Genomic DNA, 14,515 nt, shown 5'->3' with positions numbered 1-14,515 from the left:
GTCAGGGACATAGTACTATGTATTACTATATGTAGTAGTACATAATGTATGTACTACTACGCTGTCAGGGCCCCATAGTACTCAAAATCACCCCTGAACCCAAAAGCTCACGAACTCCACATCTACCTGTGCATGTGTAGGTGCATGGATCCATTATTCTTGGGCCAAATGCAGAGTGGGGCAGGATTTGGGGTTTCAGGCACTAAAAATGAGTCCCAGGTTTATGGTTTGGCTTCTCATAAAGGCAGCATCATTCCCAATACTCAGCCCCAAGCCTGGCATTTGGTTTCCAAACACGCTGGCTCTTGCTTCGCTTCTCTCTCTTCATTCCCATCATCTTTTCTTCTTCTCCTTATTTACTTGCTCATTTCCATGCTCTTCCTTTCCTGCACTCCAAGCCCTGCTGAGCCCACTCACTGCCTACATGGGATTGCACGCTCCAGCCCTTGCCTCTGGAGGGAAAGGTCAGGGAGGGAGGTTTAGTGTGCCCAGAAGAAAGGCAGCAGCAGACAGACAGGGAGCACTCATAAAGACCTGGCTGTGAGTGTCTCTGAGAAACTGGCAGCTTGGGGAGGCTCTAATGGCTTTAATCTGCAGTACAAGGGGATTAAAAGCCTCCTTCTCACAGGGCAGAAGAGAAAGGAGCGGAGAGGAAGGGGACAATGAAGCCTCTAAGGGGAGGAAGGGACAACGTTAAAGAGCTCAACTCTAAAGAGCATCGGGATTTCAAGAGCTCCAGCTTCCAGGGGAATAAATGGGAAGTGGCCTGCATGGAAAAGGGGCTTTGCTTTTGCTTTGCCACACGGAGCACACACACACTTGAGCCTTCTGCCATCAAGGCAACTTGTGTTTGCCAGGGTTGATTTGCAGGGGCAAAGGAGCAAGAGGGGGAAGCAGAGGGTTAATGAGGCTCTGCCAATGCAACTGGATGTTTTATGGTCTTTGATCCTCACCCCCCCTCCAGCACATCCCTCAAACCCTCCTTGCCCTCAAGGGCCAGGGAAGAGGGAAGGGGCCTGGGAACAGGAAGGAAGTATGTGGAATTACAGGATGCTCTCCTCAAGTACTGCTTGAGCAACTTTTTAAGTGCTCAGCCAGGCTGGGAGATGAGGAGGCTTTAATTGAAAAGGAAAGAAGGAGACTTGAAATACTTCTCCAAAGGGAAAAAGAATGGGAGATAAAGGCCAATGAGCCAGCAATGCAGACAAGCTGCACTCCAAAAAGGGAAGCAGGTATTCAAGTTTTAGCATTGCTCAGGCACTGCAGGAAATGGGGTTTCTTAGGCTGGATGCTAACCTCAAATCAAGGCAGGATCGAGCCGCTCCATTAGCAGAGTCAGAGTGTTCTCAGGCAGGGGTATGAAGCAATGGCAACCCAGGTAAGACAAGCATCCGGGAGCCCTGAGTTGCCTCCCATTAACACACTGACCAGCCTAAAGCACGCTGAGAAGGGGGTTTCTAGCAGTCCATTGTGTTAAATGGGGGTGCAGCACTTGAGCTCTGGGGTCCAGAGGAGGCCCCGGAGCTGCTGCGAGGGCTGGAGCAGCTCTGCTCTGGAGCCAGGCTGAGAGAGCTGGGCTGGGGCAGCTGGAGAAGAGAAGGCTCCTGAAGGGGACACCTTAGAGCAGCTCCAGGGCCTAAAGGGGCTCCAGGAGACCTGGAGAGGGGCTTTGGGCAAGGGATGGAGGGACAGGATAAGGGGAATGGCTTGAACCTGCCAGAGGGGAGATTGAAGCTGTGGCTGCCCCATCCCTGGCAGTGTTCAAGGCCAGGTTGGACACAGGGGCTTGGAGCAACCTGCTCTAGTGGAAGGTGTCCCTGCCCGTGGCACCCAGATGAGCTTTAAGGTCCTTTCCAACACAAACCATTCCATGATTCTCTGCCCTCTTACATTATCCACCTTCCCAGCGCAGGAGAGATGCTCCACGAGAAGCCCAGGCACAGTGAAATGGCTAAGGCAGGTTCTCTCAAGTATTTTAGCAGCTCAGCGGTGCTGGGGCTGGCTCCTGCTCTGTGCACAACTTGTACTCAGAGGAGGGGAAAAAATAAAAGACTTTGTAACATAATAAGCAAGTTCCAGACAGGAATTAGGGTATAGAATATCCAGTGGAGCCAGGGGGCTGGAGTGGCATTAAGGTAGGAAGAATATAATTACCTGAACTGGCCTGTGGCCAGCAGAACAGTATTATTGCAAGAAACCAGAAGGGCTAAAACCTGGAATTTACATTTAAATCCAGAAAGATGGCAAATAGCAGCATCCTGATTCCATTCTTCCACCTTTGGGCTGGAAGGAAAGCTCTCCTGATAGGTTTTCACCTCTAATATCTATACCCTGTGACCACAGACAGAGCTCACCCTCAGCTTCCTTTGGGAAGCCCTCCCATCACATCCCTGTAGCTCTTGAGGCCCTGCTACAAGGCACGTACCTGAGGCAACGCCTGCACCTTGCAGTGCAGAGAACACATCATCCCACATCCCATCACTCAGCAATGAAGCCCCACTTGGTCCCAAATAGAGGCAGAAGCAGGTTCTTCCTCTCTGAGCATAGCTCCTAAATGGATCTGGTATTCATCAGCCACTGCTCTGCAGAGATAAATGCTTCATCCTCTGGCTGTTGACACTGGAAATGGCCCAATCTCCCCTGGGGGGGGGGGGTATTATAAAGGGGAACTTGGCTTCAACCACACTCCTGGTGTATGCCGGAGAAGGCCCCCCCCCTCCCCGGGGGGGGGGGGATATTATAAAGGGGAACTTGGCTTCAACCACACTCCCCACATCAGGTGCTGTACAAATGCTCCCTGGCTTGGAGGTAATGGATTTCATAGGGTGGATGGGATCTTTCCATGGCAGAACTAATCCACAATAATACATGCTCCGAGGACTCATTGTATCAGGTTTGGCTTCCTCCCCTCTCTTTTCCTTATAGGTAATCTGTCACTTTCCATGTGGAATGGCTCATTTTCAGGCATTCTTCATGTCCTTTTAACTTACCACTTTTCCTCCTCCAGGCCCAGTACCAGGGGGAGCTTCCTAAGCAGCACTGCCCAAGGGATGTGGAGATGGGGCTGCACCACCCCTGCTTCTCCGGGTGGCTTTCACTTCCCCGCAGGAGAAAGGCCCAACATCTCTGCTTTCACACTCACTGGAAAGCCTAAATCCAGAAGTTTGCTTGTCAGGGAGGAAAAAGCAATGCTGCTGTTACCAGAGAGGGAAAAACCATTCCCATTCCTCACCGAGCTCCTAAGGAATTGGGGGTTTGCCATGTATACACCACTGGGTGCCAGGAGGGCAAAGCGTTGTCCCAGCCCCATTGCCACCCTTCCCACTCTCCCTCCTCCTTGCTCTCCTCTTCCCAAGGGCTTACAGGCAGTTTGGTAGCAAAGACAAATTTTAAACCCCAACACAGACACAAGTTTGAAAGGGACTTATTATTGTACACAGAGACATAAGTTACAAGGGCTTGGGAGCACCAGTTTGCTCCTCATTTCATAACAAAATAGGCTTTCAACACAGTGCACTTCTACAGACTTGAAGCATTGCACCACAAACACCTGCTACAAGGGTTTGAACGCAGGAAATACAACAGGGAGTAAGTGCATGGTGGCTCCTTACCCCCAAAACACCAAGCTCTGGCTCAACACGACTCCTGTGTAGCTTACAGTGGTGCCCTGAAGGTCTATACCCTGCAAGGTGGAGGTGAGCACCCAACCCAAGTGATGGCTGCTCTGTATCTAACGTAACAGCAGTCTGCAGCCTTTCCTTGGGATCAAATCTTGCTCCTGGGCAGCCTCACCTCAGCTGTGAGAAGGGACTGAGAGGGATGAAGGAGAAAAGGGGAGTTTGAAGCCACTAAGAGCATGAGAAGGGCTCCGCTGGAGCCTGTTTTCCATGCGCTAAGGAAAGATTAAACCCAAGATCCTGCAAATCCCAACTCCTGGGGTCTGATCCCCAGTCTGCTGCTGACTGAAGAGCACAGGGAAGTAAACCTACTCCATCTCTTATGCCCCAGCTCCTCCTGTGTAAGCACGGAGGAGATGCTGCTGCTTGAGCAAGGCTGCACAGTGCAGCTCGAGCAGCAGCAGGGCATGCAGAGCCCAAGCAGCTCTGGTGCAACCACACGGCACTGGCACAGCATCCCAGTGAAGCACTGGCTCTGGAGCCTGGCAGCAGAAACCACCCGTTATGTCCATCAGGAGGGCTCCATCAGCCTTTCTTCCATCCATCCTCATCCTTCCAAAGCCACATGCACTGTCTGCTAAGGACTGTGCTTCACCTTTACCCCTGCATGGAGCTGGCAGTGCCATGGTGTGCAGTGCACCTCAGAATGATGCCTTTCAGCCTCTTGATGATCCCCCTGATCCGAGATTGCAATCTTAGAGCTCCAAACCCATGAAATCCACAAGGAAACAACAAGCAAGCACACCAAGAAGCCATCAAGCTCAACAGGGCTGCAAAGTGACTCCTCCTCCCGCTCCTCAAGAGAGGTGATGGAGTAAATGGAAGTAGGAAGCACAAGAAGGGAAATGAGCCTGGCAGTGAAAGACACATATTATACTTAAAGATATATGGGATTCCTGCTCCCATACTGCTGCTTGGCCATTTGGGATCATCTCCAATGCTTTACCTCATCTACTTTTAAGCTACTTAACACATACTCCCTCCTTTTCCAAGCAGGTAGCAAGTTATCATCTCACAAGTGTCACTGCTGAATGATGCCAAACTGCTTTGCTTCATTACACTGGATCCTGCCTAGTCTTGGGATGGCCTTAGAGCTCCCTAAAAACATACATGCTGGCAGCAAACTCCTCCTTCCTTGTACTTTTACACACCAGAAGCACGAAACAGCACATACTACGTGTGTCCCTTATTAAGCAGCTGTCTCTGAGAAGGAGAACACAGTCAAGTTGTAGTAATACCAGTAGTAAGCACGTTGGAGTTCCATGTTGTTCTCCAAACATGCCACAGAGTAGCCAGGTCTGAGGAACAGCAGATGAAATGCACTGCTTGGCATTAGAACATGCAAAGTAGCTGGGATCCTGCATGCTTCCCTCTTGCAAAGTCTATTCTGATGTGTAGAGGACACCAAGAGCAGTGTCCCCTCCATCAGGAAGCTCCAGCACTGCTCAGTTCATCTTTCTCCCAGGAACAAGTCCCCAGGCTGCTCTGTTGGTGCATATTGTGTCCATGTGCCCTGTTCCCAAACCTGCCAAGCAGGCAGCACAAGCTTGCAGAGCCACTCAGGCCTTGGATAAGCTGGGAAAGCAGCTCTCAAGCTGACATCCCACTCATTCTGTGCTGGGTGACAGAGAGCTAAGGTGGTGCTCTCCCTATTTGTATCCTACTGTTCAGGCAGCAAGAGATGCCAGAACACAACCATGACAGAGCAGTGGCAGTGGGAAGGAGCTTATCTTTGTCCCTAAAGCAGGAGAGCAGCTCCACACTCTTCCTTCTGGTACAAGACATGATGTGGCAGATACACAGGTAAGGCTGCTTAGAGAGCAGGGACAGTGTTTGGTCCTCCTGGAGACACATCTATCAACCAGATCCCATCACAGCTGGTCTTGATGGCATGCCAAAAACACATCCTACATGCCATCTGCCTTTAGAAGTTAGAATCACGGAGCAAGACAACAGGCTTTGAGGGCAGCCTGAGTATCCTTCTCAGTGTCCAGCCCAGCAGAGGTCAGGCATCTTCACTCCAGGCTCTCCAGCAACGGGACAGATGCTACACAGCCCCTGACACTGCCTTGAATCCATGATCCAGCCCCAATAAGCCTGGAAGCAGCCTCACTTAGCACCAGCTGGACCATTTCTTTCCAAGAAGCTCCCAGACATGTTCAGTGAACACTGAAAATGAAACCATCCTATGTCAGTGGCTGCTTCTCTCCTCCACTGCTGGCTACAGCAGCCCTGGTCAATGTGCTTTGTCCAGGCCACTGGAGGCTGATGGTGACACAGATGAGGTCCCAAGCTCCTCACTGGAGCCCTTCAGAACCAAGAACTCCAGCAGAATGTCCAAGAGGCAGAAAACCAGGTGCCTGAAAGGGAGAGAAGACAAAGCTGAGGCTGGTGAGGGCAAACAGGGAACACAAATGCAGCTCCCTAAGCTCATCTAAACCCAAACTAAAGCAGGACTTCTCCAACTCTGATATCCACACACTCATGACCACCACTGGCTTCATGTTCTCCAGGCAGACCAAGGTCCTAGCCATGCATCTTCATCCTAAGCCAGCCAAATGTCCTCTGACAGTCCAAGTCCAGGCTCAGGAGAATGTGCCAAGCAGCATTCATGTCATGGTGAAGCCCAGAGTGGAGCTTACAACCCCTATCACAAAGGCTATCAGGGTAAAGAGACCATAAAATCCACATACTTATTGATGACAGGCTGGCTCAGGGACTCCAGGACCACATTCCAGCTCATCCTACATTTACTGGTTCCAAGGATTTCCTGGATCACATCTGTCAATGACAGAGAAAGTTTTAGGAATGGCACGTTGCCCCAGTAGTAAAACTGGGTCAGTCTGAAGCTTGTGGATCAATCAAAGCATCAAAATCAATCATGAGCAATCAAAGCTTACGATGGTGCTTCAAGCCTGAGGCATCTCCCATCCAACATTACCATGACAGAAAAGAGCTAGGGAATAGCACTGGATGCCAGGAAAGCATTCCAGGCTGGAAGGGCATCTACTGATAGTGCTTTCTCATCCCCAAAGGATCTGGGAACCACCAGGACACATGTTGGGTCTCTCTGCACTGTGCTGCTCCCCAGATATAACTAGGAAACTGGCTTTTGCCTGCAGAAAACCACTGAAACTCCAAGGTCATGAGCATTTCCCAGTGTTTAACCACCTTCCCAGACATGCCAATGCACTGGAGGGTTCCCAGCCTGGCCCACAGCTCCTTTCCCAAGGGTAGATGACATCTTTGGGGGACACTTACTGGGCAAGATGCCCATGAGGCTCTGCAGGGCCTGCTCTGCTGCTGCTTTCTTCTGTTCCTCTGTCCTGGCTGGTTTGGGCACTGCTGGTAACACCCCTCCAGGCCAGATGGATTCCTGCAGCAACTGGAGGTACTGGACCCAACGCTGGGTGCAGGTCAGGTTCATTACCTGCACTTCCAGCCACCTGTGGGCAGAGAGAAAGAGAAGGAAAGGTCAGGAAAAGTCAAGCTTGGTACCAACCTGGGAGCTTTCTGCCGATCAGAAGCACTAAAGGAGCTCACTGGGGCAGTTCACATGCAGCTTGCAAGCCACAAGTAAAGAGTCTTCCCCATGCACCAGAAGCTGACACAGGGTCCTTATTTTAGAGACAAACACATATGTAAAGTCACAGGGGAAAAGCAAAGGCCGTGAGAAGCTCCATCACCCTCCTGTCCACAGGCAACCAAATAAGTGGTCCCCAAAGGGAGCATGGCTAAAGGATATGAGTGGCCTTAACCTCCTAAGTTATATCTATTCACAGAGCTGGAAAAAGTGGTGGTTTAACTCTGGAACAAGCCCTGTAACTGCCTGGAAGGACGTGAACATGTTCTGGCAACCACTGATTCTCTCACCAGTCCCTCTGCTGTCAAGAGAGTCAAAGGTATCTTGCTTGGAGACCAAGAGACACGCTCCAAGGATGTCAGTGGAGATGTGTCCACAGCACCAAGTGCTGGCCAGGGATTGATTCTAAACCCTTGTTTTAAGCTTAAACAGGGGAAGTTCAGGTTAGACATCAGGCAGAAGCTCTTCCCTGTGAGGGTGCTGAGGCGCTGGCACAGGGTGCCCAGAGAAGCTGTGGCTGCCCCATCCCTGGCAGTGTTCAAGGCCAGGTTGGACACAGGGGCTTGGAGCAACCTGCTCTAGTGGAAGGTGTCCCTGCCCGTGGCAGGGGTTGGAGCTGGATGAGCTTTAAGGTCCCTTCCAACCCAAACCAGTCTGTGAGTCTACATGAGTGGTGCAGAGCCCCTTGCCCAGACACGAAATCACTTCCCAATGTCACACCAAAAGCTACAGTCATCCGTCAAAACTTGCCACTGCCCAAAATCCTTCCCCCTAGAATAAGAAGATGAATCCCTGATGCCACAGAGCCCACCAGGAGGGTTTCTCTCCATTTAGCAAGACCAGGACTTGGTGGCGCAGCGCTGCTGGCAACATCCTATCAGCAGGAGGCTCCAGAGCAAAGAGGGAATATCAGCAAGGGGTTGGGATTAGGGATACGGATAAGGCTTGTGATGAGGCCAGTACTTCAAGAGTCCCATGGGAGAGCAGTCGGGAAGCAGAGCCAGGAGCCCCGTTCCTCTTGGCAGCCTGTGTTCGTGCTTGCAATTCCCTCACCACTCCGCCCCGGCAGCTCATAGTACATCCAAGAGCACGGGCCCTGCCAAGGCAAACTTTATTTAACCTGCCCTCTGCCAGACTGTCTGCATTCTTCAGGCGAGGCAGCCAGGCCAAGGGCTTCCTTCCCCACACAACTGGGACACCACGAGTGGAGAAGCTGGAATAGCAACACCTAAAGGGGCAAAGGAACAGCAGGTAGCGATCGTTGGGACCGAGGCTGCAAGAAGATGCTCCCTTCTTCAGCACAAGGTGCCTACACGTCTTGAAGGATGCAGACCTAGGAAAAAGGAGCTGCAAAAGCAAAGAGCACCAAAGAACCTGACAATGAGTCTTGGTGCAGCAGTTAGAGCCGTTACGTCTCAAACCAAGGTCTTATTGGAGCAAGGGCAATGCTCCCGGTCATCCCAGCACTGGAAAGGGGGACACGCATTTATGCTCAGCCACATGAGGAGTGCTGATGTTGCTAGAAGCTAGTGCTAGAGACCCAAAGTGTAACTTCTACCTGCTTTAGAGGACAAATGTCACATCAGTGTTGCCTGTCTGAAATGCAATTGCTTAAGAGGGTTTTTATCTCCAGCCAGCACTTGAGTTTAACACCCTGGATCATGTTAAACTCCCCAACCAAATTCAAGTGTTAAAGTGTGACTTCTCCAGGGGGCAAGAGCTTTCATTAACAGGGACTTTCATTAACATGTCTCCTTATACAACCTGCTTTTCCTAATTGAGAAACCATCTGACAAGCAACAGAAGTTCAGAGACTTGGGGACAGTGCTGCAAAGAGCGCAATCAGGCGTCGAGGGAGATCAGATTGAACACTGACTTGCCATTCATCTCAGCAAGTCACTTACCATGCTCTAAAAGAGTGCAGAAAGCAAATCATCTTGCTTTTTCTTAGCAGTGCTCCTAAAACAGCAAGAAATCAAGCAAATAGTGGGCTGAAAGCAAATGGCAGGAGCTCAGAAGGGCTCTGTTGGTTTTACCCCATGTTGCACCATTGCGTGCCAAGGGGATGCTCCTGGGAAGAGGCCGACTTGCTCCACCACATGGTGCTCAAGCAGCAGGATGCTCACTGCTAGGAGGAGGGGAAAACACCACCAAAAACATACAGAGAAGAAACTAGACAGGAAAGGGGACAAGAAAAAGATGAAGAAACCAAACCTGGGGGCAAATGGAAGGAAGACTCAAGTGACTGTGCTCTAGGTTCCCTGTTTCCAGTCTATCAGGGCATGGACCCATTCCAAAAGCATTGGGAAGAGAAGAACTGTCAGGACTGGTCCCTACAGCTCAGCATCCATGGGAGAGCACCTGATGCTCTCAGATGCTTCAAAAGGAAAGAGTAACCTGCCACCAAAAGCCTTCCTCCCTGTCCTGTGGAATTGACTTTCCATCAGGCAGACCCAGGACCAGGAGTACCAGCGCACACTTCTCACACAGGAACTCCAACTATGTGCTGCTCCAAAGCTGACCTTTGCCAGCAGATCACAGATGATTTCTGGTACTATTAAAGGAGCAAGCATTTGAGATCTATGTGCCACATAAAAGCACACCCCGCACACCTCCCCCCCTGCTTCCAGGTAGAAATAAATCCAGCAAGAAACACAAACAGAGTCATTTGGATGGCTGATGAGTTACTATTTCCATTCTGCTATTTCATGAAGAACCAGCCTGAATAAGAAAGCAAGCAAAATAAACCCATCACCAAACCATCTCCTTACACTTCAGTTGAGACCAAAAAGAGATCAAGTGACCTCCTGGGCTCAGACATCCAAATGCTTTGATAATGCCCAATGCAAAGAGACAGACTGCAAAGGCTACGAAGTCTTGGAGGTGCATAACTTGCCCATGGTGTAAGGGTCCTCTTTGGAATAGCTGCTGCTGGAGGAATGAAATGACTGCTAAAAAAGAGCTGATTTAATGCCATGGCTTAAGCTGGAGCTCCAAGATCAGATGAAGTGGTTCATTAAGACAGGAAAGGCAGAAATGCCCCAGGAATGAGAAAAAAAGGCCTGGGGAGATGTATCTTGGATGACTTCTGGCATCCAGCAGCCACCAAGATGGAGCAGCCCATGGTAAGAGCAACCTTAAGAGTCAGGAAGAGGCAAAAGACAGTGTATGGATGTGGTTTTACCTGCCTCCTGTGAGCTGGGTGCACTCTCTGAAGTGGGTTCACCTGCAGACAGAGCAAGCTCAACTCAGCAAGGAAAGGCTGGATTTGCTTAGGCTGGAAGAGAGAGATGGACCAGGAACGGACAAAAAGCCAAACCTGAAGCAACAGCAACTGTGAATCCCCCCAAATTGGGCATTGTAATGATTTAGGCAAACACAAACTGGAGACCACGAAGAGACAAGAAAGCTTCCACTAATCTGCTTTAGCTGCATCAATAACTAAATAGACATAAGCTGTGCAAAACAGTAGCAATTCCAGCTCAGCATCTACTCCTTGCCATCCCAGGAGAAGGCCTCCACTTCCCTGAGGGAGTTACCATGGCATGGCTAAGCAGGAGCTGAACAAAGGCCCCTGAGACCAAGGCAGTGAAAAGGATTTAAGGAAAAGGCAGCATGTGGAAATGCAAAAGGCATTCAAGCCTCTGCCTCTTAGGAAATGGAGAAGGGCTGGTACTTCAAGCACCACCTCTCCCCTTTACAGTACTTGTCCCCCAAATTCCTCCCCAAATTGTGCCTCAAAACCACAAGAATATCCTTCACTCAAGGGCTCAGCAACATTTCAGTGCTTGGACTGTAAAAGATTGGAGCAAAAGCTTGGAAAACCAAAGCAAGAGCTGCGGAAAGCACAGGGAGAAGAATGGAAACACACAACTGGAGAGCTTTCCCCACCAGGCTCAGCTTTCAGCACCTGCTTGAGCCCACATCCACCTTCTCTGCAGGGCCCACACTCACCTCCACCATGTTCAAAGCAAAGCCACACTTGTCCAGGCCATAGTAAACCCTTCACAGAGGAAGGAAACAGCAAAGACAAAAAGCTCTCCATAAATCAAAGAATAAAAAGCACCCTGAGTCCTTTTCAACTCCTGGCCAAAAAGGAGGCAAAAAGTAAACTCTCCTCCTCTCCTTACTGGAAATGTTGCTCTCCTGCTGCCCTATAAAACGTTTCTAGTTGCATGTGCTGTGAACAACATGTCCTGTACCTCTGCCTGAGCACACTAATGGAGTGTTTGACCAGTGAGGCAGCAGCACTGTGACCTTGCCCTCACACAGAGCATCCCACCAGCCTCCCAAGCACAGCTCTGCTGAAGGAAGTGAGAAATGAAGCTGCAAGGAATTGAGGTGGAATAAAGGGATGCTCCCCCTCTGCTGCGCTCTATAAGACCCACCCTTGCAGTCCTGGTCCAGCTCTGGGGCAACAGCACAAGAGGGACGTGGAGCTGTTGGAGTGAGGCCAGAGGAGGCCATGGAGATGCTGTGAGGGCTGGAGCAGCTCTGCTCTGGAGCCAGGCTGAGAAGGGAAGGACAATAACTCATCTCTTACTTACTGTAGGCATGAAACCACCCCTCAGTGCTGGAATTTGGGGCATTGCTTTGCGCTGCTCCCTCCAAAACACTCCCGAGACATCACAGAAAAACACAGGGCTCCAACTTCCAACATCTTCTCCCCGCAGTGAATTAACTGGGCTGCTCTGGTTTTGGCTTTTTAGATCTCCCTGTGAAGCTGTGAGGCTTAGAAAGGGGGAGAAAGACAAGAAATCATCCCCAAACCCCCTTGATTTGTAACAAAACATCCCAGCTTTTGCTAACATCTTCATCAAGTATTTCTTGAGCCATTTGAGCTCTCAGCCTGGTCCTACTCCAAGCACATTGCTCCATCAGCCCACTTCAGAACCAAACTACCCAAACCCACCATTAAGCCCCCAAAACTCAACCCAAAAAGGAGGCACGAGTTCCTCTCAATCCTTTTCTTCTTTGTCTGTTCTGTTGGAAACGGGAAGTTCGGGGGGGTTGGTGGGTTTCTTCAAACCTAGGAAAAGAGTTTTGGCATGGATCTAATGGCTGAAATGGAATCCAAAGAGAGATGCACTTAAAAGCATTGCAGCTGTTATCACAGCAGAGTTGGATTCTTCATTCTAGGGGAAGAACGCTGCTCCTAGAAGAGGAAAACACACTGCCCGGGACAGAGATTCCAAGCCAGATCCAAAAGTTCCAGGTGGTTGGTGATGAGTGAGCGGAGGCCCATTTCCAAGCTGGTTTTTATTTACTTGACATCCACACACAGTCCCCACAGCTTGCTTTGGCCATTCCTCCTCCTCCTCCTTGCAGCTACAATACAACCAGCTAAAGCCAGAGATGAAGAGGAAGATGCCAGGGGGTTGGTTCCCCTTCGTACAAACCGTATTGCTGGCTTTTTGGCTGGGCTTCCCACTTGCACTGCTGCAAGGGGGAGAACCTGGTGCCAGCCCCTCAACACATGGTTGTAAAGGACCTTCTTCAACATGCCCTGGTAACAAGGCAGAAGGAGATGGATTTACTCACTCCAGCTGCAGTTTGGTTCTGCCAGCACAACTCGGAGGTACTGCCCAAGCCCTGAGGGTCATAGGATAGTTTGGGTTGGAAAAGGCCTTAAGATCATCCACTTCCAACCACTGCCACACGAAGTAGTAAGCTACATGTAAGCCGTGTGTAAGCTCTGAAGCAGAAGCAGCCACACTGGGAGCAGCTTTAGCATAAAGCTTCCAGCTTCTCTGAAGAGCACAAGTCAACCCTCAGCTTTAATGTCTTCGGTCCCAGAGATCACGCAGGGATCATGCCACATCCCACCCCAGGATACACCAAGTGACACCTTTACACCCCAACGTCGTGCTGACCCCCACTGAGGTGAGGTTGGCTGTTGGACGGCCCCTGCAGGGCTCCAGATGGCCAGAGCTGGCCTGAATCCACTGCCCATTCCCAGCACATTCCCAGCACTCCTGGAGCTGCAGGTGCTTGGCTGCCTGAGGAGCAGGTTTACTCAAGGCCATTGAAGAGGCTCAGGCAACACTCCATGCTGGTGGCACTTTCATGTCAAGAGCATCAAGGAGGCTGCCAAGGATCTTGGTTTTGGCCAGTGCTGCTGGCACAGAGATCAAGGAAGAAGGAAAACAATCACCCCACCACCTGGAAAGCAGCTTCCCAAAGCTCTGAGCTCCTTGACTTGGATCCAGCAGTTGCACAAGCGCCATTATCCTTAGCCCTGAAGCCAAGGTGATAGCAAGAGGTTGAAGGCAAAGGCAGCCTGGGGTTGTGCCCAGCACCAGCCCATCAGAACCCATCCTGGGCAGTGTGCTGCATCCCTGATGGAGGGATGGGATATGTGCCATGAGAGCAAGCTGCAGCATCCTTTGGAGCTGAACTGCCAAAGGGACCCCAGTCTTAGCTTCAAGGACCCTTTGCTACCTTCTTAAGTTGGCAGCCCAGGACCTTTGTCCATCAGAGGCCATGGATAGCAGTCCATGTGGTGGGGCTGGAAGCTAAGTGAGCCCTCAGAGGGAAAGGTAATGCAACCAGCCACACTGCTGACCCATCAACACACACCATGAAGCAGGGATGGGGACACAAAACCTCACAGCACGGGAGAGACAGAGCAATGTGACAGTCACCTCCGAGACAGGAGGCCCTGCTGCTGCTGGTTTCGACCTCTGCAGGGAGCAACCTCCACAGCATCCAGCTTCAAGACCACTTCAGGAGCCAGGGAGGCACGTCCTGCTCCCCCCAGCCTTGTAATTCCCATCCAAGGTGCACTGGATGTGCAGGACAGGGTTGGAAAGAGCCAAATCTGGAATAAGCCAGAGCCCTGCACGCTCCAGCAGTGTTCAGGCCAACTGCATCCTCCCTGTACCTATCCCAGAGCATGGCACCGGCCAGGACTTAAGCTGTTGAGCCAAACCCCAACAGAATCCCCCCAAAATCTAAGCTCAGAAAAGCTCAGATACTCCAGATCTACTAACAGGCTGCAGACGATCATCTCTCTGTGGCCTTACCCAGTTCTTCATCCCAGCAAGATCCAGCACCTGAAACCAAAGACAACCTCTTGCTGCTACAGCCCCCATAGGACCACTCAGCCCAGTTTTAATGACCATATTCCAAAGCTTAGGAAAAGCAGGTCAAGAGAGGAAGCCCTACAAGGAAAAGAAGCCAAAACCAGCCAGACTCATGAAGGGAACCAGAGCTAGAAGAACCTGCAAGAAACCACTTCAGAGAAGCTGACTCA

The 14,515-nt window shown here is 50.8% G+C and overlaps 1 protein-coding gene across 1 annotated transcript in view; it reads right to left on the bottom strand.

Annotated features, from left to right (window-relative positions):
- Positions 1–5,913: 5,913 nt before the first annotated feature.
- Positions 5,914–14,515, bottom strand: part of SNX19 (sorting nexin 19) — a gene marked incomplete at its 5' end in the record, with an annotated part of 17,470 nt that continues 8,868 nt past the window's right edge. The window contains 3 exons of the mRNA XM_010013011.1: positions 5,914–6,037; positions 6,371–6,458; positions 6,939–7,123. Of these exons, the coding sequence (XP_010011313.1) occupies positions 5,914–6,037; positions 6,371–6,458; positions 6,939–7,123 (397 nt within the window). The remainder of the gene's footprint in view (positions 6,038–6,370; positions 6,459–6,938; positions 7,124–14,515) is intronic.

The sequence above is a fragment of the Nestor notabilis genome, unplaced genomic scaffold, assembly GCF_000696875.1.
Source record: "Nestor notabilis isolate BGI_N333 unplaced genomic scaffold, ASM69687v1 scaffold14554, whole genome shotgun sequence".
Taxonomy (NCBI): domain Eukaryota; kingdom Metazoa; phylum Chordata; class Aves; order Psittaciformes; family Psittacidae; genus Nestor; species Nestor notabilis.
Note: the sequence above shows the minus strand (reverse complement) of the source record. Positions and strands in the feature narration are given on the sequence as shown.